We start from the raw sequence: 26,827 nt of genomic DNA on the forward strand, positions 1-26,827 counted from the left end.
CGAAAACGTTTTGTGTTTGCTGGGTACCCTGTGGAAGATTTGGCCAATACTACAAAACCTTCCACAGAGAGTATGGATTTCAAATAGAATGGAAAATTAGGGTAACTTCCATTTGAAATACTCACTCCGATTGATAAAGTCATCTATCACACACTCAACAAAAATAAACAAAGTGTTATAATATAAATAACGTGCTCAAAATCAATTTGTTTTATCAAAATAATGCCGATGAAAGAGCGTGACTTTCTCAATGACATTCAATTTACTGAATACGTTGGTGTGGACACAAACGGATAGAAAGCAGGTTATAGAATATTTTGTCACTTTTAAAAATAATAAAGATACCGGTAATTTAATAAAGAAACACACAAGTCCACGATATCAAAAGAAAGCATGCCCGGCATGACATTATGTTTTTATTACACACATATTTATTTACTTTTCTTTCCTTTCTTTTCAAATTAAACCACTCTGACTAAAGATAAATAATTCTGATTTTCATTAATGGATATTGAAGGACACATCGGACAATCTTTGTTATACAGGGTGAGTAAAAAAAGGGCAATAGAGCAAAGAATCTATATTTATGTAAGAACCAAGTTGAACTTTCCAATTATTGAACGTTTCTATAAATGCCACACTCAATAGTCACCTTCTGTGAAAAAATGAATTGACTCGCCACTAATACCGTTTAATTTTTATGAGTCCTTTTGCTGCGATACCCAATTTCATTATTTGTCCACGAGGTACCATGTATTTTGAATGAGAACACACAATGCACGATAAAGGTACCAGCTCTGAAACTGACTTTAACTTAAATAAGATTGATTTGTGCGTTATTTTAATTTATTTTTTCTGTTCAAACAAACTTTCTAACATTACTTTAAGTCCTTCATACCTCACTCGACTCCAACTCCAGTTTTTTTAATCCCAATATGTCCAACTTATCTTTTGTAATTCACTCCACTTTAATTTGCGCGCATTTCATTTCGACATTTAAAAAACCCGCCTACAAATTTATGTTTTTGATAGAGAAAGGGAAAATGAAAATAACAACAAATAATGTTTCTTCTCCTTAAACAAGGGCAATAAAATTTTGGGTGCTACTTTTATTTCAATGCCAATGAGGTAAGGAAAATGGTAGTTGTTCTAAATCAACCTTACACAGAGTGGGCTGACATTCAAATTTTAGATGTCTCTTGGACAAACATTAAAATTGGGTATCGCTATAAAATGTGTCATAAAACAAAATTTTTTTCACACAAGATCACTAATGGATATGTTTTTTTATAAAATGTGACCGTCCACGGCGAATGAGCCGTAAATTCCTCCCCGGTCAATTTTGTTTTATTTCGTGTTTAAAAATAAACATCATAAACTTAAAATGGTATATCATTTGACTTCAAACGATATCCAGAAGCGGAGTTATGGTTAGTTAAACTTTGCTCCTTCAACAAATTTATAGCTTTTTCGTTTCTATGTGTGTCTCTTTTTCCACATTGCTGGCAATAAATATCAAACAGTCATAATTGGCGGTCATTTCAAATCATCCCCAAGTCAACGAGGTTTAAGAAAGTTCTCTCATTGTTAATTGTTGGTTATGCATACCTATACAAATAACCCACCACTTGAAAAGGATTTAGCAAAAGCAAACAAAGAACAGAGCTATTAAAAGTTCTATAGCCATCTAAGGTAGAAGCTTATTATCCACTTCAATAATAGGATTATTGATTGGTGTTGTGACTATCAAAATAAGACAGATGTCGCGCCAGCTTAAGTGACCGATGAATACGACCTTCGTACACATTTTACACCATAACTCAGAATACAATTTAGGGAATTTACGGCTCGTTTGTGCTGCCGGGTCACATATGTTTCAAAACCTAAAAGGTCAACTCGGTTCTTAAATAAAAACGGATTCTTTTCTCTATTGCACCCTTTTTGACCAGAGGATGATTTAAGGAAGCCCCATCATACACTGTAAATGTGTTATTACTAGAGTTTCAACTGCCACTTTACTTTTCAAATCCCATTGAACTCTGTGCAAAAGATGTTGTTTTAGAATTGTCCGTGTGTCGTCATTATTTGGTCGATTTCAGATCTACAGCCTGTCTCAAAAAAATTGTGCAAGTGAAAAGCGCCCTCTATGGCAATTAGAGAATACCGTTGTGACATAATGCTAACATCAACGTCACGGGCGCAGTCTTAGCTCTCAAATGCCGTTTGTTCTGTTCAATTTGCTTGTTCCAATTTCGAGATATGTTTAATTAACAACGAAAGGGTAAAATCACAATTGTGCCACTTTTACTAGGGAAGAGAGCTGTACATGTAAATCAATGATAGCTGATGTTGAAGCGTCTATTGCACTCCTTCTTTCGGGGCGCATGCATTAGACGCATCAACATCAGCACGCGTAGATTATTTTGTCTAATATCTCTCCCAACAAGTAATACGCGTTCATTAACCTATAACATGTATAAGTGCGCAATATTTGTTTGTCTTTTAACATGTCTTAAGTGACTAAGGGAACAGCATTTACCATGATAAAATCATTGACATGCACATGTATTTAATTTTTACAGCAGAATGTGAAATATTTATTTATCTTTGAATCTCTTTTAAGTGGAAAAAGAGAATCATCATTCCTGCATCATGATAAAACAGTAAAAACAGTCAAAAAATTTGTATTGTGTTATTGATGCATTCTTTTGATTTCACGAAGGAACTCTTGATAAACTTGATGCTATCACTGTTACATGTAAAGCTCTCTTCCCTAGTAAAAGTGGCACAATTGTGATTTTACCCTTTCGTCTTTAACTAAACATATCTCGAGATTAAAACAAGCAACTTGAACAGAACAAACGGCATATCAGAGCTAAGACTACGCCCTTGACGTTGATGTAAGCATTATGTCACAACGGTATTTTCTAATTGCCAGAGAGGGCGCTTTTCACTTGCACAATTTTTTTTGAGACAGGCTGTAAAGTGATGTATGCATGAATGATAATTCACACCTTCTGTAGATAACATAAAATGTGAAATCGACCAACTTTTTGAAGGTGTATTTATTGTAAATATATCTGTCCAAATTCAAATTTAACCATGCACGTGTGTATGCAGTGGGCGGGCAGTGGTGTCATGTTTACGCACACAGCTGTGCTAACCGCAAGACTTGCTGGGAAGTGCTTAAATCATCCTCTGCTTTTTGACTTACCATGTAGATATTACAACCATTTCAAGCATTGCATAATTTCCCAATTCATCTATCATTATAACCACGATATTATTAGTGTATTTATTCGTTCGTTCGTTTGTTCGTTCATTCTGTCATTCATTCATTCATTCATTCATTCAGTCAGTCAGTCAGTCAGTCAGTCAGTCAGTCAGTCAGTCAGTCTTTCTTTCTTTCTTTCTTTCTTTCTTTCTTTCTTTCTTTCTTTCTTTCTTTCTTTCTTTCTTTCTTTCTTTCTTTCTTTCTTTCTTTCTTTCTTTCTTTCTTTCTTTCTTTCTTTCTTTCTTTTCTTTCTATCTTTTGGAGAGTTACGCTGCATGCTGCAGTTTTATGGCTCCTGCCATAACACTTGTCTTAAAGAAACGCACGAATATTAATATAATTATTGCGTCGGTCAAACGTCAAACCAACCGGTGTCGCCACGGTATAAATATAATTTGCATTTTTATGGGCAGTTCAGTTTTAGACGTCAGGCTGAGACTTGAAATAACTCGGTGTAATATAAATCTGTATGCTTTATTTTCTCAATACATGCTGATGTTATAATATTTTCACCGTGGTTTCACAGTACGACTAAAAAACAGATGGATCTAAACTCGGCTTCGTTCACGAAAGTGAAGCAATAGTGGCGGATTTTCACGAAAGAACAGATATCACAATTTTCAATGATGAATATCGGGTACCTTATCATCACTATAATTGTCTCTGTTTTAGGTATTGTCGGGAACGCTCTAGTCATCGGTGCTCTGTTAATTTACAAAAGGCTTCGCGTATTGAACAATATCTTTATCGGTAACCTAGCCTTAGCTGACCTCTTTGTGGCAGGAATCATCCACCCATTTACTGCCGTTGCAATCCTCAGAGGTAAGGACTTCTACTATCATGACCATGAGATAACCTACCTGTGCGAGTTTCTTGCATCATTTTGTATTATTAGTTGTACTACATCAGTTAACAGCATCGCCGCGGTAGCTTTAAACCGGTACATTTACATATGCCACCATCAAGTTTACCATAAGATCTATACTCGTCGCACTGTACCTCTTATGGTACTTGGTATCTGGTGTATCGGGTTCATAGTCGACGTACCGCTATTTCTCGGATTTGGCGATCATACTTTCCATCGCCGAGCTGCGACGTGTATTTTTGATACCACTCATTTTGGGTATAAGATTTATTTTCTAACACTTGGGATTCTTTTCCCAATAGGTGTGATAACATATAGCTATACAAGAATTGTAATTCTTGTAATAAAAGCTAGAAATAGAGTGCAAAGCCATGGTGAAACTGCAGCAACAGTAACATCGTCATCAACGAAGCGAATTCGCCCAGCTGATATAAAATTGCTCAAAACAGTCGCAGCAATCGGCGTATTAGGGGTTATCATCTATACGCCACTATCGCTAACATTAATCTTTGATACTGGACAAGTTTCACGCAGAATCTGGATGTTTTCTACGGGCCTTATGCACAGCTATAGTTGTATTAATTTCTGCGTTTATGCTCTCACGAATAACAATTTTAGAATCGGGTATAGGTTGATCTTTCGGCGGATTCTCTGTCGTCCATTTTTTAACAGACAAGACGATGTTGATCAATCGCAGTCACAGGTAACTGAAACTGGTGGGTAGCTAAGTACTGTAACACGAACGTTAACCCTCATGAGTACTACTTGCTGATTGGTCAAACGAACGCATAAGTGCTGCAGAAGCGTGAACGTATTGTGCATTACATTAGGCGACAAAAAAAGAAACAAAATCTGTAAATAATTTGCAATTTGAGAAAATACAAAAAAAATTATGCCTGAAATTTCCGAAATTTGGGTCGGCATTCATTTGTACAGGAATTTTTTCCCCAATTTGTTCAAAATCTGGGTCGTTCGGGCCCGTAGAACAGGGTTTTATTTTTTTCGTTGCCTTAGAGACTATTATGAAGGCTATACGATTGATTTTAATATTTAACCTCTGTGAGCTGATATTTGGCAGCCAGGTGAGAAATTAGCAAACTGAACACCAAGAAGATGCAAAAGGCTGCAATTTTACTTAGTGGCGGCCATCTTGGAAAGAAATAATTTTGGCCCTTACTCCAGATTTGCACAATACTTCTGATATTTTACACGCTTCTGCAGGACTAAGACAATATAGAACATTTTACACGAAACTGTAATATCTCTACTGAAAAAGAGAAATTAGCTACATGTATTTGAATGGGGCTTCAACTTTGTTCATACTGCTGTTTTCCTTGTTTTTGCCAAATTTATCATTTCAAAAATACCAAATGACAATTTTAATGACTTACGTATCCTTTACTTGTTTAGGGATCGGATAGTAACGTTTGCACAGTATTTTAGGAACCGTTGTTTTGAAATTCGTGTAATTTTAAAAATGACATAGGGAATTGTATCACGTAGCGGAGCTAGCGTGAGTGCCAAGAATTACGTCGCCTGAATAGGCCGGCAGGTTAAAGGTGTACCCATGCATGTCAAAATGCAAATCAAATACCCCGCTCTTTCAATTGTGCGCAGGCAAGTGTACAATGATTCCTGTACGGGTTGCTTCAGGCCACATAATAAGCTGATACCATGCATTGGCTTTTGCGTGGTCAATTCATAATTTGTCATTTTTAAAATTACACGAATTTCCAAACAACGGCTCCTATGCTCACGATGATTAAACTTTTGATATCAAATTTGGTATCAACCTTCGAAGGAAAGTGTATAGAAAATTATTATGTAAATTATTTTGCCATAAACTCATCAGACTCTGATTAAGTGGGGATGGAATTAGTGGAGACTTTTTAATTTGGCTGTGTTTAGTTCGAGAAAGAAAAAAAAAAAAAAAATTCACGAATCACAGAATTAGCAGAAAAATTAGCAGATATACTTCAGACTTTGGATGTTTGTATTTATACACCACCTTTAACATGTGTACATGTATCAAAGCGCTTTACATTTATTCTGCTAGTTTTAGAATTATGTCAGCTGTCATACAATGCCCAAGAAATGCTCATACCATCATGCAGTTATTGTTAACTACATGTATGCACACAACACAGGGGCGCTCACAATAGGCAATTGAACCCTACTGGTAGCGCTGTATCGTAGCTATTGGGGATGAACTAGTATAAGAGTATAAAAGCTATGATTTTAGTACTTTCTCTCTGTTTCAATTACTTATTGTTTTCCAAATATCTGAATCTTCAACTCGGTACAAGCTTTAATAACGGGGGAACATACATTTTTATTAAAAAGAAATCCTACCATCTATCCAAACTCGCCGTGTTATTCCAATGCACATTTTACTTCACCGGGCAGCCATTTTTTGATCATATTTTGAAGATTGGCGTCATAAAACCGTCATAGGTACAAATTTAGTACTTTCTGTCAATCGATTATGGCTTATTCTCTACATGTCAATCTTTAAATAATTGGCATAGTCCTTATAATAACGGTACTCCGCCTTGATGAGTAAATAACAGCAAAAAGCTGCAAACCAGTGAAAAATATCCCAAAACTCGGTCAGTGGGGCTCCGGTCGTACATGTCAATAGAGTCATTATCGATTGGATTAGTCGTCCGTAGCGGACAATTCGGTCGCTCATTGGATCAATATTATCAGGTGGTAATACATTTGCATTGGACAATAGATTACTATATAATGGTTTAGTACTGCATATATCGGTTTAATCTTCAATAAGCGGGTTTATGGCTGGAAAGGTCACGGTGAATTCGCCGTGGACGTAAGTGCACTATGCCTTTGGGCAGCGCTCTATTGACAGTATTCAGAACTGCTCCCCATTTCAACCCTGGGCAAGAGGCAAGTAAGGTAACGATTTGCCCAAGAACGCAACGCGAATACACGATGTCACTGCCGATTGAAAGGCAGAGCCCGTATACCGCTGGCCCAAAGTGCCCCCACACATGTATTTGTGCACTCATGTCACTGATATAGACCAAAGATTGAGGCTCACGCTATTTACTATAGGCCTACCTCTACCGATAATATCTTGTGTGCTGTCACTAGTACTTTTGTACCTCTGACAGTACCAACATAAATTTCAAAAAGAAAATGCCATGAAGAAAGGAAACTGAAGTATCATATCAAAAAGCATCTTTGATACTGTGTTATTAATGTTAAAGATGTATTTAATATTTTGAGATTTTATATAAAAACATTAAAAGACGTTATTAAAACATTAAGCTGTGTGTACAATACTCTCATTCTTGTGGTTTAAAAAACAGCAACAACAACAACAACAATAACATAAAAAACTAACAAAAAAACCCAAAAAACAATCAAACCGAGTGAGGCCACACATGCAATTATTTTGTTTTGTTGGCCTTATAATAGGCCGAAATATTTAAGTTATTGCTTAAAACATAAAGTGCACGGGACGCAGCCCCGAAGGATATACCGAGCTTCAATATCGGAATATCCCGAGGGACACAGGATATTCATCAGTTCCAAAGCACAATGTTTATTTCACAATACCCTCAAAACAACTGATGCGTAGTCATTAACCTTTAAGTAAAATAATTCGAAACTCAATAAAAGTTGTGATTAAACTTCTTTTTTTATTTAACCTTATTTTTGTATTTGAATATTTTAATCGCTGTTAAATTTGTATGCTATTCAACTATTAATAATTGGAGTGGAAACACACAATCCGGACTATATCATCGTAGAAATTGGCCTAAGAATCTAAATCAAGAAAGTGAAAGTGAAGATTGATTGATTAGTCGCTTTTATTTTTGATGGCTTGTTGGATTTTCATGATACATGGTGGGAGTAAGGTCAAGAAAGGTCAGGTCAAGGTCATCCGATATCAACCGGGTATAGATTATCAGATTTTTGTGAAATCAAGTTAATGTGATCGCAATTGAGCACCAAAAATGTTCAAGGTCATGTCAAAGTATAGGATGTTAGATTGTCATGAAACGTGGTGGATGTGATCACACTCGAGCACGGGAATGTTGTCATCTGAGGTCAACTGAATATCGATTGTTGGTACAATGAGCTTTGTGCTGCAATTATTTATAAGTATTTAGCACACATTTTGAAAGTAAATTCAGCCTTCAACATGGAAATTCTTGAGTGTTTAAATTCACGATATTTCCTAAGATGTCATTGGTGGTATGTATCAAGAAACACCGTCATTTTTCACCTTGTTAATAATTCCACTCACAAAACATTACATGAAAGCAAGCAATTTTATGTATTTAATTCGGATTATTTTTATACAGAAGTAAAAATATTGTTGTAGTGTCTATTCATACAAAACGTTTTTAAACGTTTTCATGACCTTTACATAAACCGACATTTTAATGTTATTAAAACGTTTTTACCTAAACCAAAAGCCAAAATTTAACTTATTTAAAATGTTTTTAAATTGAATTTAAATTGAATAGATTGTTGGCACAATGAGCTTTGTGCTGCACTTATTTATATGTAATAGCACACATTTTGAAAGTAAATTCAGCCTTCAACATGGAAATTCTCGAGTGTTTAAATTCACGACATTTCCTAGAATGTCCTTGGTGGTATGTATCAACAAATTCCGGTATTTTTTCACCCTGTTAATAATTCCACACACGAAACATTCGGATTATTTTTTATACAGAAGTGTTTTTTTACCAATGTGATCACAGAATTATTGCGCAATGAAGAATAACGTATCATGCAAGGAATTAGATTAGACTAGCCCTAAGGACATATGTTTTTACTATTCCGAATCTTAAAAAAGCTCCCTCTTAAATTCGCAGGTTAGATTGGTGGCCTTTGGAATTAAATGTGATCAGAAAAAAGTTTCGTCGGCAATTTTTGTTACTAAACTTGCACTCTTGCAACCCCTTATTTATATTAGTGTCATTTAGAGCAATATTTTTAGATTTTAAAAGTACCATTGATTTATCAAGGTAAGTTTATATTGTGTACCCCCCCACCTTCCCCGGAAGCTTAATTTCTTTCTGCAACCATAATGGGCCGCAATATATCACTAACCGCATAGTCCGAGGCAAGGTTCATTATTGTTAGGGTTAGGGTCTTAGGGTTAGGGTCTTATGGTTAGGGTTATGGTTAGGGGTTAGGGTTAGGGGTTAGGGTTAGGGTTAGGGTTAGGGTTAGGGTTAGGGTTAGGGTTTAGGGTTAGGGTTAGGGTTTAGGGTTAGTGTTAGGGTAAGGGTAAAGGTTAGGGTTAGGGATCATCATGCACTTATTGTTAACTACATGTATGCACACAACACAGGGGCACTCACAATAGGCAATTGAACCCTACTGGTAGCGCTGTGTTGTAGCTATACGGGATGAACTAGTTAGCATCATATATCAAAAAGTATAAACGCTATGATTTTAGTACTTGCTCTATGTTTCAATTACTTATTCTTTTCCATCTGAATCTTCAACCCGGTACAAGCTTTAATAACGGGGGAACATAGATTTTAATAAAAAGAAATCCTACCATCTATCCAAACTCGCCGTGTTATTCCCATGCACATTTTGCTTCACCGGGCAGCTCTGGCTTGGTCATATTTGGAAGATTGGTGTCATAAAACCGGTACAAATTTAGTACCTTTTGTGAATCAAGTATGGCTTATTCTCTACATGTCAATCTTTAAATAATTGGCATAGTCCTTATAATAACGGTGGTCCGCCTTGATGAGTAAATGACAGCAAACAGCTGCCTTTCAGTGAAAAATAACCCAAAACTCGGTCAGTGGAGCACGCTCGTACATGTCAATAGCGTCATTATCGATTGGATTAGTCGTCCGTAGCGGACAATTCGGTAGCTCATTGGATTAATATTATCAGGCGGTAATAAATTTGTATTGGACAATATATTACTATATAATGGTTTGGTACTGCATATATCGGTTTAATCTTTAATAAGCGGGTTTATGGCTGGAAAGGTCACGGTGATTTTGCCGTGGACGAAACTGCTAGGGTTAGGGTTAGGATTATATTCGTATTTATTAGTACTAATATACTAGTAATAGTATATTTTATGTATGCACTTTATTCCGTAATCAATAAGTATCATAAACAAACACCTTTCTGGCACAACGAATCATAGCACAGTCGTGTAGGCATTATAGACTATGGATCCATAGATTTCTTTTTATTTTATTAAGTAAGAGGAAATAATAATGGTAATAAACTCGTGTTATATCTAGCCTCATAGGCCTATAATTACATGTATGTACTATGTGTTATCGCATTGCGGCCCATTATTGTTGCAGAAAGAAATTAAGCTCCCCGGAAGCCAGTTTTCATTGCAGTCGGTAGAGTAAACGATGGTTCTTTACAAACAATATTTATTGAAAGTGAAATATTATTTCGGGCATCGTTTTCATGGTTGAGGACTAAATCAAAACTGAAAGGCGACCGTAGTATCAGTATACATTTGTTATTTGTACAGATCTTTAATATTGTAATATTATTTTATGGGCAAGAGTAATTGTTGTTATTATTACTGATATCTTCATTCATTTTATGAATTTTTCCTTGTGAAAAAAAAATCTACAATATAATATAATATAATATAATATAATATAATATAATATAATATAATATAATATAATATAATATAATATAATATCATAATGTTGAAGTTGAACATAACAATATCATTCCCATGCTGCTCATTTATTTTTATCCGAGTACAGGGGTCTCATAGCAATCTGGAAAAGTGGCTTGCTAGGATTATCGTAGATCTATGTTACTATGTTATAATGATCGTGTAGGCCAAGCCGTATTACAGATGCACGTAGTAGGTCTACACGAATACCCCCTCCCCACACACACCCCTACACGTATTCAAGGCCATTCAAGGGACATCCAGAGATCAGCAGAGGATCAGCAAAATCATTTAAATTTTTTGCAGTTTCTTAAAAATGTTTGATAAGTCGAGGAAATACGCTCATACCATTGTCTATGAAAAAAACTGAAAGGTTCGAATATCTTTGAGATTGTGCGGCGTTCCCAATTGGAAAATCGGTCCGGGCATTCAGAATTAATTAAGATTAGTTTTTCCCATGAAAATTCAGTTTATAATTATAGTGTATGCTTGGTAGGGTTTAGTCACTACATTACCCTCTCCCGGTGTAATATACGGGGATGTGCCACTGTTTTTGGTCCCGGTTTTTGGTATATTGATGGCTGGGCATGGAGACCAATCCGCCTAACTGGGCACATTTGGTCCAAAGTGCCCTTAAAAGCGCCCAATTAGTTTCGTTGCCGGTCTTCGTAGGTTTTTCTCCAGTATTCCATCCTGCATCTAAAATCGGAACTTTTCCCATCCCGTCATATTCGGTTCGCATCCTTTAAATTTAGTAGCCTATGGTCATTACTTATATTGTAATAAATATAAATAAATAAATAAATTAATAAATAAATAAATAAGTAAATAAATAAATAAATAAATAAATAAATAAATAAATAAATAAATAAATAAATAAACAAACAAACAGACACATAAATAAATAAATTAATAAATAAATAAATAAACAAACAAACAAGCAAACAAATAAATAAATACATAAATAAATAAATACATAAATAAATAATTTAATTTGGGTTGCAAACACAGCAGCAAGTACGTATAGAGAAATAGAGAAAGTCATCATCCGAAAGTGCGTGGCACATCCCCGTACAATTTTTTTGCGAAGCCCCCTCCCCTGGACACACTCCCTAAAGCCCTGGAGGATTTTAGGCAAATGGGAAGGATGGAAGGAAGAAAGAAGATGAAGGGACAATTTGTTTTCTTGGTCCGGTTATGAAACCACAGACCAGTCGGGGCGGTCATCACAAGACCGGAGATAGCAAGCCACGAGTGTGTACATTGGCCAGCTAACGTTTTTAGTCATGCCTATGCGTGTTTGAATGATTACGCAATCGTATCACGTGAGATACTTGCCTTTGCAGTCGCTTTCTGCTATACACATTTGAAAGTCCCGGGCGGTTATAGGGTTAGTAAATATTTAATATAAAAAAAAGCGAAACAATTACATGTGTGTGGAATAGTGTTGTTAGGGATGCCGGAGGCTCACAGTGTCGCTTTAATTCTAAATCTTGAATTTGTTGAAATAAATAACCGCATTGGGAATTCTGCTAAAATCATCAGAGGCCTGACCAAGAATAAAATTCACCGAAACATCCCTGGATGAGAATATCAATGTAGTATAAAGGGGTAGGGGGTAACATTCATGTTGGCATTATCATGTTAGACTAACACACGGTGATCAAAAAATCGGACCAGTTTCTGAAGAATCATTGGGAAGAATTGTGTTTGAATTTTTTGCTGAAATACTTGGAACAGGTAAATACTTCTTTTTTGTTTTTCTCTTTTGATCGCACACTAGTGTTGGGAGGGGCAACCATTTAACCATACCGGACCACAAAATATTCAAAGCGTGCCGCATATCATCGCTGGCCAGGAAATCCTCATAATGTAATTCCAAAGACCAAATGCAAAATCTCACATTATATGTAACAAGTGGGTTCCAGTTACATAAACCTCATAGGTAACGATGTTGACGTTTTATGGAGACGCAAAGATTTATTGAAAATTAGCAGGGTTAACTTGTGCAGGAAAGTGTCAGAAGGTGTTTCGGAGCATTCACATGCAAAAAAGAATTTGATACAAGTTGCGCACGTGAGGTTTATTTAAAGAATCGGATAGCAACGTTTCCACAGTGTATTTTTTGTGGACACATCAGCCGCACCAAATTGCATTGTCTCAATTTCACGATATAATACAAATTTTTTGTACAATTAAAAACATTTAATTGTCCTCGAAGTAAACTTTATAAATCTAATTATATTTATCATATTTAAAATGTATGTAACTGAGAGGAAAAAACGTCTATCATTTGAGTATTTTGACCTTTCGTATTAGAGATATACATTTGCATTATATCGCGAATTAAAAAAAAATATATCAGAAGGATATTCCTCGTATTCAGAATGGAAAGTCTGATGTGCTCTCATGTCCAACAAAAATACTGTGCAAACATCGCTATCCGATCCCTTAAGGGACTTTGTGATATCCAGCAAAGCAAGAGATATTCTGTTAGAACCTGCTGAAGGACAGTGAAAAGTGTTTGCTTTGAATCGCTCTAACATACCATTTGAGGGCAATTTGAGACAAAAATGACTGAAAAGTTCAGTTTTTCAAAATTACAATGAATTATTTGTTGTTAGGTCTGCATTCCAGGGCATAAATTCTGAACAAGACTTCAAACAAGCGCCTTAATATATCACTTATATAGTGCAAGAAGTTTGGGAAATGTTTACATTTGATATTTGCATTGATATAAAACTTCCAAAGCAGACAACAGTGATAATTGAATTTAAGAAGCTATATAACTTTATTCTATACAAAGGATTATACCACAAATTTTTCAGACAACTGTATTTTAAACACTTTCGTGGCTGAGAACTCTCATTGTCAACATATCGTAAAACCTCGTCTACAAGCATATAGAGTGCTTTCGATGAAAGCTAAATTAATCCAGACGCCATCCATCGACAAAATATTATGATATTATGGAGGTTTTGCAAATTAATTACCAATACAAGCATATACCTACAAGTACCATTGTAAGACCAATCTATTGTGTTGGCATATTTACGGCTGTCTCGTATTAATTTAGCAAATTTAATAAAATTACCAAAAACCCTCTATATGCTGGTAGACGAGGTTTTACGGTAGTCAACGATTTGTCAGCGATCCCGCTAGATGAAGACCTGCTATAGCAAAAGATGGATATCGACGAAAGTTAAGCGGTTTGAAATTAAATGTACTTTAATGAAGAAATGCTGACATATCTATATTTGGTTTCTTCGAGGGTCTCGCGGGCTGCACAAAGTGCGTCGGCGGGATGGATGCCTAGTGCATAATAATGTGCGCATGTATAAAACGTTAACTTCATCACTTTTTTTTTGGTAAACGTTGACCTAAGACTGAGTTCACCTTCGTCTAATCAAATGCTTGTAACTGACTTCTTGAGGTCAAATTGCATTCAATGAGGTAGAATATGTGGTTTAGTTTTAAAATTAGAACGGTATACGCTGCACTAAAATCGAACGCGCATATACTATACTATACTGTACTTTACTATACTATACTATACTATACTATACTATACTATACTATACTATACTATACTATACTATACTATACTATACTATACTATAAACTGCTCAAATAAAGAAAGTCCGCAGTCACGTAACATGCCCTACACCAAAACCTGATCTTGTTTATGACAATATAATTGATAAGGTCGTGTGCCATACTGCAGTTACTGTCCGTTTTCCTATACACAATACACAGTGCTCTTTCCCATTGACGCGTGACCTCTACAAATAGCCCTACGTTAAAAGTATGGGGATATGACTAGTTAACGTCGCTGTGTGAAAAATAACCGGCCAATATTAAAAGTGCTCTTCTAAAGTTCTAGAAAATATAGTTTTTTAACATGTCCTAAATTTTTAGCTAATTTAGATGTTTGGAAATATTCGTACTTTGGTGTTTTAGTTAATGTTATAGGTAATAGTACATTGCCTAGTTAACTTCGCTGTGTGAAAAATAACCGGCCAATATTAAAAGTACTCTTCTAGACAATATAGTTTTGTAACATGTCCTAAAATTTTAGCTAATTTAGGTGTTTGGAGAGGTCGCACTTTTGTGTTTTAGGAAGGATATGTAAACGACAGATAACACCAAAAATATGAAGAAATTATTTCCAAACCGTGTTAAGTCAACAATCATTATGTTGCTCATTTTCAAGAATGCTGGTTTACAAAAAGCACGCCATTGTCTCATTTCGTGAACAAAGGTACACATACCATTGTTTCCTTTCGTTTCCCTTATAATCGGTTACCCAACTGAAGCTATAATACCAGCTTTATTGCGATATCGCACATGAAAACAGACACTTGTGCACAACCAGAGAAGATCCGATTTAATCAGTTGAGCTGTTTCAATGAGTGTTATCTTGGTTTAATAGCTTTTAATGGGGTTAAGTCCTGCAAAGGTCGAGATGAATTCTACTGTAGACATGACTGCATCATGCAGAATCTTATTAGCTACAATTTGATACCAAATTTGCTACAAAACACTTTAAATTCAGAGAGATTGATACCAGTATAGACGAATCCAACGAGCCAAGTCATGGTCAGGATTTGGTCGGCCATCTTTGGGTAGCCGCTAGCACCAACCTGGTGTTTTGAGTGCCCAATTGTGCAAATAGAAGCTACCTAACACCTAGAAAAGATGCAAGGACGAGGCGGGTTAATAGTATACAAATATTAACTGTCTATGAGTGTAATGGTCGAAATATAATCACGAGGTGAAAGATGGATTGTTCCATTCCACGAGCCGGAACGGCGAGTGGAATGGAACAATACATCTTTCACCGAGTGATTATATTTCGACCATTACACGAATTTAAGACAGTTAATATTTGTTTTATATCACTCATGCATAAATTCTATTACTAAAATACTATTTAAGGTAGGAAATACATTTATTCATCAACATAACACCATGTTTTGCGGTGATATACTTCACATTTTGGGGTCCACCCCATAACTAAATCGGCGAGTCCAAGAGTCAGCGCACGGCTTGGCGCAGGCGCACTACGGCAAAGCACATGATGGTAAAGACTATCACACGGAGTGGGTGATGGTAAAAATGGCAAATGGTAGCAAATGGTAATCAACCAATGAACTGTCTAGAATTTATGTATGAGTGATATAAAATAATATATACGATTGAGATGATTCCGCAGGTAATCCCGTCGCATCTATGATCTATTCATACATAGTCCTTTTGTTCGCAAGTACATTCATATGTAGCGTTTGATATGGTGTATGCATAGATACCGCGTGTAGTTAATCCGATTGTTACATGGCACTTCAACAGCGAATAGACCATGTAGAAGCTGTGTGTTTTGCCGAAGGTAATTGTATTTTGTTGTATAATCATTCTTTTGTCTACCTGTGTTTTCGGGAAGGTGTAACACGGGTGATGGAATGCAGTTTAAAATTTCCGCCAAGGCCGAATCATTTCACATTTTGGGTGTATTCCCAGCAATCACAAAACGTTTTCGACATCATTCGCAAAAGGTTATAAAAGGTTGTCAGAAAACGTTTAAATGTCGGGTTATATAAAGGGTATAGTAAGAGTATAAAACGTTTTCATAACCTTAAAAAACATTTTTGATAATCTACTGCTCAGCAAACAAAATTTTTACAGAAAACGTTTAAGTGTCGGGTTATATAAAGAGTATAAAAACGTTTTAATAACATTCCAAAAACATTCTTGAAAACTTGATACAAAACATTCTAAACAGAATGTTATTTTGGAGTTGAAAAAATATTTTGCGAAATATGTTTGCCCAAAATATTTTCAATAACGTTTTAAAAACGTTTTCATGACCTTTATATAACCCGACATTTAAATGTTATTAAAAAGTTTTGAAAAAACATTTTAAGAACATTTCTGTGTTTGCTGGGTTCAAATATTTTAACATAATGTTATTTAAGTATTGACACAATATTTGGCAAAAATGTTTGCAAAAATAGTTTACAATAATATTTTTGAAAACATTTAAAAATATTGTTGTGGTGTGTTTTCATACAAAACGTTTTAAAACGTTATCATGACCTTTATATAACCCGACATTTTAATGTTATTAAAACGTTTTACCTAAACCAAAAGCCAAAATATAACTTATTTAAAACGTTTTTAAAACGTTTTTAAAACGTTTTGTGTTTGCTGGGTTGTAGTCGACGGCTACCCAACTAAAGGCTGCTAGTCAGGTGTAGGAATGCGTGGATTTGGATTCGTCTATATGAAATTTGGTGCATTTTCAAAAGTTGCAAATTAAAAACGGACCACGCGGACCTGTAGAGGGAAATGGCAGAGCACGACCATTGACATAGCCCGAAGCAACCGCTAGGTCATATCGATCGCATCGTACCCTAGTATTCATCAGTAAAGCACTGTAGCAAACCATGCGTTTTAAATTAACAATTGAATAAAGCGCGCGCTTGGGATAGTCGACAGGAGCTCGTGGGCAAGCAAGCTTGACCACATTGCCACGCTAAGCAATATCGAACATGTGCATAGTTTGATTTGCAACTTTTGAATATGTACCAAATGCCATAAACTGGTATCAATCTTTGTCACTTTTAAGTGTTTGGTAGCAAATTTGGTATCAAACTGGAGATAACAAGATTTTGCACTAGGGTTTACTTTAACGCACAAAACACGCGTATTTACGCGTTCAGGCTCTTTTCTGACTCCTTCAAATCCATAGTCCCAAAGTCCAATGCGTACAAAATCTTGAAAACGTACGCGTTCAGATATTGCAAAATTTGAATAGATAAACACGATATTGTGCATTTATTCTCGGCTTTTGGCATTTAGTACCTACTCCCGATATGTAGGGCCCATCACATTTTGCCAGCATCGATCCATGTATGTTTTAGTGATTACGAGTTTCTCTCTCAGGGGGGAACATCCCCCTCAGACACCAGCATGCGCAGTGGATAAACAAGTAACCATTTTCGCTTCTGCTTTCGACATTTGCCAATTTAGGCCCTATGTTTAACACAATTTATAGGTCTAATGGGAAAAACGTGACAACGAAAGGCTTTATGGACCGTCATTTCACAATTTTCGGCTTTTCAACTATTCAAACTTACATTTTACACAGTAATAGTGCCGAAAAGGTCAACCAAATGGGGGATCACTCTGCGTAGTTGATAAACAAATGGCTACTTTCACTTTTGCTTTCGACATTTGCCAATTTATGTTTACCACAATTTATAGGCCTACCATAATAGGGAAAACTTGCCGTCCTCTCCATGTACTGCTCATTTCACAAATGTTCGGCTTTTTAAACTAAAATTTTACAAATTAATAGTGCCAAAATGATCCACCAAATTGCTTCAATTAGGTCTTCATTTTGCAAAAGTTTCTTACTTCTCAGGGGGCATTTTTAAATATTACTATGCACCTTTTGGAGAAAGAATAAGTTTATGGTACAAAACATTTGCCATTTTGAAGATAAACTGTTGAAATAAAGTGCAAAAGTGGAATAAATTCGCGCGAAGCACGCAAAAATATCCACTTTTGGGGCTAAAATGGCCAAATATGAGGTTAATTTGGCCAGAAACCCACTTACAGGCGTCAACATTGAGTTGTTTCAATGAGTGTTATCTTGGTTTAATAGCTTTTAATGGGGTTAAGTCCTGCAAAGGTCGAGATGAATTCTACTGTAGACATGACTGCATCATGCAGAATCTTATTAGCTCCAATTTGATACCAAATTTGCTACAAAACACTTTAAATTCAGAGAGATTGATACCAGTATAGACGAATCCAACGAGCCAAGTCATGGTCAGGATTTGGTCGGCCATCTTTGGGTAGCCGCTAGCACCAACCTGGTGTTTTGAGTGCCCAATTGTGCAAATAGAAGCTACCTAACACCTAGAAAAGATGCAAGGACGAGGCGGGTTAATAGTATACAAATATTAACTGTCTATGAGTGTAATGGTCGAAATATAATCACGAGGTGAAAGATGGATTGTTCCATTCCACGAGCCGGAACGGCGAGTGGAATGGAACAATACATCTTTCACCGAGTGATTATATTTCGACCATTACACGAATTTAAGACAGTTAATATTTGTTTTATATCACTCATGCATAAATTCTATTACTAAAATACTATTTAAGGTAGGAAATACATTTATTCATCAACATAACACCATGTTTTGCGGTGATATACTTCACATTTTGGGGTCCACCCCATAACTAAATCGGCGAGTCCAAGAGGCAGCGCACGGCTTGGCGCAGGCGCACTACGGCAAAGCACATGATGGTAAAGACTATCACACGGGTGGGTGATGGTAAAAATGGCAAATGGTAGCAAATGGTAATCAACCAATGAACTGTCTAGAATTTATGTATGAGTGATATAAAATAATATATACGATTGAGATGATTCCGCAGGTAATCCCGTCGCATCTATGATCTATTCATACATAGTCCTTTTGTTCGCAAGTACATTCATATGTAGCGTTTGATATGGTGTATGCATAGATACCGCGTGTAGTTAATCCGATTGTTACATGGCACTTCAACAGCGAATAGACCATGTAGAAGCTGTGTGTTTTGCCGAAGGGAATTGTATTGTGTTGTATAATCATTCTTTTGTCTACCTGTGTTTTCGGGGAAGGTGTAACACGGGTGATGGAATGCAGTTTAAAATTTCCGCCAAGGCCGAATCATTTCACATTTTGGGTGTATTCCCAGCAATCACAAAACGTTTTCGACATCATTCGCAAAAGGTTATAAAAGGTTGTCAGAAAACGTTTAAATGTCGGGTTATATAAAGGGTATAGTAAGAGTATAAAACGTTTTCATAACCTTAAAAACATTTTTGATAATCTACTGCTCAGCAAACAAAATTTTTACAGAAAACGTTTAAGTGTCGGGTTATATAAAGAGTATAAAAACGTTTTAATAACATTCCAAAAACATTCTTGAAAACTTGATACAAAACATTCTAAACAGAATGTTATTTTGGAGTTGAAAAAATATTTTGCGAAAAATGTTTGCCCAAAATATTTTCAATAACGTTTTAAAAACGTTTTCATGACCTTTATATAACCCGACATTTAAATGTTATTAAAAAGTTTTGAAAAAACATTTTTTAGAACAGATCTGAGTTTGATGGGTTCAAATATTTCAACAGTATGTGATTTAAGGATTGACACAATATTTGGCAAAAATGTTTGCAAAAATAGTTTACAATAATATTTTTTGAAAACATTTAAAAATATTGTTGTGGTGTGTTTTCATACAAAACGTTTTAAAACGTTATCATGACCTTTATATAACCCGACATTTTAATGTTATTAAAACGTTTTTACCTAAACCAAAAGCCAAAATATAACTTATTTAAAACGTTTTTAAAACGTTTTTAAAACGTTTTTGTGTTTGCTGGGTTGTAGTCGACGGCTACCCAACTAAAGGCTGCTAGTCAGGTGTAGGAATGCGTGGATTTGGATTCGTCTATATGAAATTTGGTGCATTTTCAAAAGTTGCAAATTAAAAACGGACCACGCGGACCTGTAGAGGGAAATGGCAGAGCACGACCATTGACATAGCCCGAAGCAACCGCTAGGTCATATCGATCGCATCGTACCCTAGTATTCATCAGTAAAGCACTGTAGCAAACCATGCGTTTTAAATTAACAATTGAATAAAGCGCGCGCTTGGGATAGTCGACAGGAGCTCGTGGGCAAGCAAGCTTGACCACATTGCCACGCTAAGCAATATCGAACATGTGCATAGTTTGATTTGCAACTTTTGAATATGTACCAAATGCCATAAACTGGTATCAATCTTTGTCACTTTTAAGTGTTTGGTAGCAAATTTGGTATCAAACTGGAGATAACAAGATTTTGCACTAGGGTTTACTTTAACGCACAAAACACGCGTATTTACGCGTTCAGGCTCTTTTCTGACTCCTTCAAATCCATAGTCCCAAAGTCCAATGCGTACAAAATCTTGAAAACGTACGCGTTCAGATATTACAAAATTTGAATAGATAAACACGATATTGTGCATTTATTCTCGGCTTTTGGCATTTAGTACCTACTCCCGATATGTAGGGCCCATCACATTTTGCCAGCATCGATCCATGTATGTTTTAGTGATTGCGAGTTTCTCTCTCAGGGGGGAACATCCCCTCAGACACCAGCATGCGCAGTGGATAAACAAGTAACCATTTTCGCTTCTGCTTTCGACATTTGCCAATTTAGGCCCTATGTTTAACACAATTTATATGTCTAATGGGAAAAACGTGACAACGAAAGGCTTTATGGACCGTCATTTCACAATTTTCGGCTTTTCAACTATTCAAACTTACATTTTACACAGTAATAGTGCCGAAAAGGTCAACCAAATGGGGGGGGGATCACTCTGCGTAGTTGATAAACAAATGGCTACTTTCACTTTTGCTTTCGACATTTGCCAATTTATGTTTACCACAATTTATAGGCCTACCATAATAGGGAAAACTTGCCGTCCTCTCCATGTACTGCTCATTTCACAAATGTTCGGCTTTTTAAACTAAAATTTTACAAATTAATAGTGCCAAAATGATCCACCAAATTGCTTCAATTAGGTCTTCATTTTGCAAAAGTTTCTTACTTCTCAGGGGGCATTTTTAAATATTACTATGCACCTTTTGGAGAAAGAATAAGTTTATGGTACAAAACATTTGCCATTTTGAAGATAAACTGTTGAAATAAAGTGCAAAAGTGGAATAAATTCGCGCGAAGCACGCAAAAATATCCACTTTTGGGGCTAAAATGGCCAAATATGAGGTTAATTTGTCCAGAAACCCACTTACAGGCGTCAACATTGGGGGATGATTGTATGGACCATCCCCCTGGCAAAATAGTGGGGAGATTCCCCCACCCCCCTGGATCTACGCCTATAGCTCCAAAAACACACATATTTTTTAAAATGTCTTCAAAAATAATATCATAAAAATACCCCTTGGGCAATGTTTTTGACTCCTTCAGAGGAAAAATTCACAATTGAAAGGGTCAAAAAAATGTGAAAATACTCCTTCAGCAAAATGCTTAAAGAAAACCCTGTAATTTGCACACGACCGTATCAATCAAATTGTCATAACAAGATCCGGTTTTAGTGTAGGACAGGGTACATGACTGCGGAATTTCTTTATTTGAGCAGTTTACTATACTATACTATACTATACTATACTATACTATACTATACTATACTATACTATACTATACGCATGTAAACGGCCTTTTCGAAAAGTGCCCTCTTATGTGACCCGGTATTATGAAATTACCTTGTTTGAAAACTATTCGCGTGCCCTGCAAAACGTGCACCGTATACCCGAATAGTATATACTCCTATGTCAACTCATCCTATTGTAGACAGCACATTTCGGTTTATTGTCATTGATCATGATAATATCATGCATGTACACGGTGACCCAGACAAAATACCGGGTTAAATGAATTTGAAAGAAACAGGCATAAAAAAAAAAATTAAAGAACAGCGTGTAGCCCATATGTTATTTTGCATCTTATGGTTCAACCACTAACTAATATCTATTACATGGGAAAACGGATAATTTTCAAAATTAACAGAATTTAGAATAGCAAAATTAACATTTGACAGAAATCGTAAGTAATGGACTGCCTATTTAGAGCTTCATCGACTGCCTATTTAGAGCTTCATAGTCGACTGCCTATTTAGAGCTTCATAGTCGACTGTCTATTTAGAGCTTTATAGTCGACTGCCTATTTAGAGCTTCAGATAGGTAGCCGACTGAAAGCCTATAATGAAGCTCTAGCAAATTTGCATATTAAGTTTGCTGTGGGTAGGCACAGCGACTGCCTATGCCTTCGAAGGCCTCTATAAGTCTTCAAAATAAACATATATCATTAATTACAATAAAATTTACATTATTTATGCTTGTTATTTATTTGGAATTATTTCAGTCGTGACCGAACCAAAGTATAACATCCACAATGACTGCAATTCAGTTTCGATCAACTTTATTGTTTCTGCTGATATTTTTAATTAGTGCAGTTCTGCAAGCAACGGGCAGGCCACCAGGTGAGCACAAACAAACGTGTTCCATTGATACTGTACAAATCTAAAAACAAGGCACCATTTACATGTGAAGTATTAACAACAACGGAAGCTACAGTCAGTCTACTCTGAAGTACAAAGTGCCGACGCATACCTGCAGCAAAGACGCGGCACTGCGCACTGTTTACGCGCTGTATACGCGCGTGTTGCCAATTTGTACTTCAGAGTGGACAAACTGTAGCAAAATCGACCAGCATAAACAGCGCCACTCATTATTATAAAAATCACATGACATTACATTTAGCTCTGCATTGGCTCATATATAATTTACTAAGATACATAATATACGCGCCAATATGGACCCTGCTCCTGGTTGTTACATATTCGCATTAGATAACCCTGAAAACAGGAACCAAAAATTTTTCTTATAACTTTAAAATAAAAATATCAGGTGTATAAAAAGTGCAAGATTTTTTTTATTGTATTCCATATGTTTTTCAATCGTGTTGTCATCTTTACGACGGGTAGACGCTGGTATAATGGTTTTAAAGCATCAGGAAAAGAGTAACAAATAGCAACAAAAAGCTTTTTATCATGAAATGTTAGGAATAACTTATATTATTTGGCTAAATTTGATTTAAAATATAGGTAAATAGCGCCCTCAAATTGCACACAAATACCACACAAAAAAAAAAAGCAGAAAGAGATGAATAAGTTGGAAAAGAAACAAAAATCTATGTTAAAAAGAGCTGGAAATATATTTACATATAGGGTGTCCCAAAAAAAGAGGCCCCTCATTGCGCCCTCTTTTTCTCCTATTTTTGAAAAGTTGATTAAATATATTTTGGTATGTAAAGAAACCTTTATTCGTTAGCTTTAATAAACCAAAACAATTATTTCAATCGGCTCACAACTTTTGAAGATATGCCCTTTTGAATAAAAGTACCCATTTTTCACTCTGTCCACGGATAGCAAACAGAGTGGTTGGGATGGCTCATGATGTGGAGTGGCCTGCACGATCACCATACCTCACACCACTTGATTTTTTTCCTTTGTGGCAAAATCCAAGATCTTCGCAAACGTATTACTAAATGCATTTGCAAGTATCCGGCGCACAAGGATGGTACGCAACGCAATTGATGCAATGAGGACCAGGGCTGAAACCTGTATTCGCCAAGGAGGCAACCAGGTAGAGGGCAGAGCAGCACAGTAAACTCACTTCAAGAGAACCAAAGACAAACCAAGCGGCCTTTTAGGGCTACATTTTATCCTAAAAAGAGAAATGACTTATGTTGTAAATAAAAAAAAGAAAGCAAGAAACAACAAAGTAAGAAACTAAGAAACATATTAAAACAAAAAGGCATAAATAACCAAAAAAATAAGTAATTGCAAGTAAAGCAAAAGAAGTCCCATTCGGCATCCATTTTACCCACAAATTAATGACACTATTAACAAAATCCATTGCCCATAAACCCACCGGTAAAGCCCATTCCATAAATAAAGTTATTTTATAAAGTTATCATTGAGGAATGTATGATATTCATGCATGGTATGTGTACTCCTTTTCTATCTTTGAAGTAGCAAAACCTTCTCCGTGGACAGAGTGAAAAACGGGGTACATTTCTTTAAAAGAGCATATCTTCAAAAGTTGTGAGCCAATTGATATAATTCTTTTAGTTTATTAAAGCTAACGACTCAAGGTTTTCTAACATACCAAAATATATTTAATCAACTTTTCAAAAATAGGAGAAAAAGAGGGCGCAATAAGGGGCCTCTTGTTTTTGGGACACCCTGTATTAGTGTAATACATGTAGTTGTTGGTATTGTCCAGGTCTATAATTGAACATAATATACTGTATTGTTAGAAAATTTAATACATCAAACAACCGTGCCTTGATCCACAGGTAGACAAGTTGATTCCGCGGACACTCAGACGAGCAGTTTGGTGTTTGGTATGTATTGTTCAAACTCACTTTAGATAATATTAAAGCATATTTTTAGTATGAATTAAAGTTTTAACTTCAACACTACACTATTTTTCGCTCACCTGGAACGTTTTCACTAGTCCGACTAGTCGAAATATCAGCTAAGGGGGATGTTACGATATAGCGGCGCTACATCGTAACATCCTATGACGTCATTCTGTCAATCATATGACGTCATCAGTGAGAGATATCCCGATTGTAGACAAGATATCAACACAGCATCACCATCTGCTGAAGACGCTAGTCGGAATAGTGAAAACGTTCCAGGTGAGCGAAAAATAGTGTAGTGTTGAAGTTTAAACCTTAATTCATTTTATCTACCACTACGTATGAATATCCACTCGTACATATTTTAGTAGATCTGTAAGTTGGATGAGGGTGACTTCATAAATGCATATCGTCATTGGGCAGGAAAAACCTCCTATATGTTATTGGCCCCCGAACATGTTTAAAGCAAAACTTCCTATGTAACCTGTTGGCAGTTTTGTTTTAAACATGTTCAGGGGCCACAAGCACATAGGAGGGTTTTCCTGCCCAACGACGATATATTTTGGTTTTATATAGCGCAATTACATCTTCTACAAAGCGCTCAGATTTTGATTTTGATACACACTGTTAGAAATTCACCCTACGTTATGTAAAAGAATGCCATATAAACGAAGTTATGTGTGTCAGCCATTTTACCCAATTAAAGCATGTTTTAAACATGTACCAACAAAGTAATTTGAATATGTGTTTTTCGACATGTAAAACGTTTATTTATGTACAAGTCAAAGTGTCGTTATATAAAACAATATCGCAATCAACGCAGTCACGTGATGGCGGTGACAAGGGTTGAAGAAAGTTTGCACGTTGTCTCGGTCCCAGCCGGTTTGTGGTCCTCCGTCACTAAAGAAACCGTCTGACGACAACCTCATAGTACGTCTATTCTGATTGGCCAATTATCATCATCATCATCACCAAATGTTAAGATGAAAATTGGCTGTCAATCAGCGCTGGTTTCAGCACATGCAGCGTTTGATGGACAGCTATGCGGTTAGATGAAACCACACAACGTACGTGAGCGCTGCGAGTCGCTGACATGAAAGGCGATATCAGACCATTGGCCCCTCACACAGCGTCAACGCATGGTAAATAATTATATTGTACAGGCAGGGAAACAAAATCAATACACGTATATCCCCTATGTAAGCTGATACACGTGTATTGATTTTCAGAAGACAGATCCTTGGATACCGAGGTGGAAAATGATGAATATCTCCCGAAACCGATTGTAAGGCTTGCACTTGAATATATGTGTTGAAAGAACAGCTAATCTTAGGTGAGCGTTTTGAACTTCAACCGTGCGTTTTGAAATAAAAAACTGACACAAATTCAGATTTTGTAGGTGCAGAACAAAAAAAATGACAGCTGCCCTCATTCGTAAATACTCGGGTCACGGAACACGGTCACATAAGACGGTACTAGTGCAGTGTAGACCACTGGTGGAGGCAGTCTAAAGCATATGACGTACCAGGCTCACTGGCATCTACAGAGTTCAGTGACTAGGCTATTGTCAATAGTCCTAGGCGGATGTCCCCGGCCCATAGTCTCAAAACTATTAAACAGGTCGGAACAAAATGTCCATGCATGGCTGTTGAAGAATTAATGGATTCGACCTACCATCATGCCGATTTCTGCCATGAATATATCGGGACGATGACACGTACTGTGCCTCAGTGGCTGCTAAGCTAGCGTATATTTTGCGTTGGCGGTATCTACAAATAGTGGTGGTGGTGGTGGTGGGGGGGGGGGCTATGATGTTTAGTTTCACTTACACAAGTCGCGTCCTTTAGCCAATTGAAAACAGTTTTTAACCAATCAGAGATCGTCATTTCACGGGTTGTCGCCAGACCGTCGGCAGAGTGCTACACTATCGTAAGTGCAGTTTGGACAGTTTTACAGGAGGAGCATTTTTG

General features: G+C 36.3%; 1 protein-coding gene across 2 annotated transcripts in view; it reads left to right on the forward strand.

Annotated features, from left to right (window-relative positions):
• Positions 1-12,419: 12,419 nt before the first annotated feature.
• Positions 12,420-26,827, forward strand: part of LOC140163045 (uncharacterized) — a 33,271-nt gene continuing 18,863 nt past the window's right edge. For both annotated transcript variants that reach the window (XM_072186400.1, XM_072186401.1), the window contains exons 1-3: positions 12,420-12,543; positions 22,791-22,908; positions 24,789-24,836. In XM_072186400.1, the coding sequence (XP_072042501.1) occupies positions 22,821-22,908; positions 24,789-24,836 (136 nt within the window). In that variant the 5' untranslated portion in view covers positions 12,420-12,543; positions 22,791-22,820. The remainder of the gene's footprint in view (positions 12,544-22,790; positions 22,909-24,788; positions 24,837-26,827) is intronic.

The sequence above is a fragment of the Amphiura filiformis genome, chromosome 10, assembly GCF_039555335.1.
Source record: "Amphiura filiformis chromosome 10, Afil_fr2py, whole genome shotgun sequence".
Lineage (NCBI taxonomy): Eukaryota > Metazoa > Echinodermata > Ophiuroidea > Amphilepidida > Amphiuridae > Amphiura > Amphiura filiformis.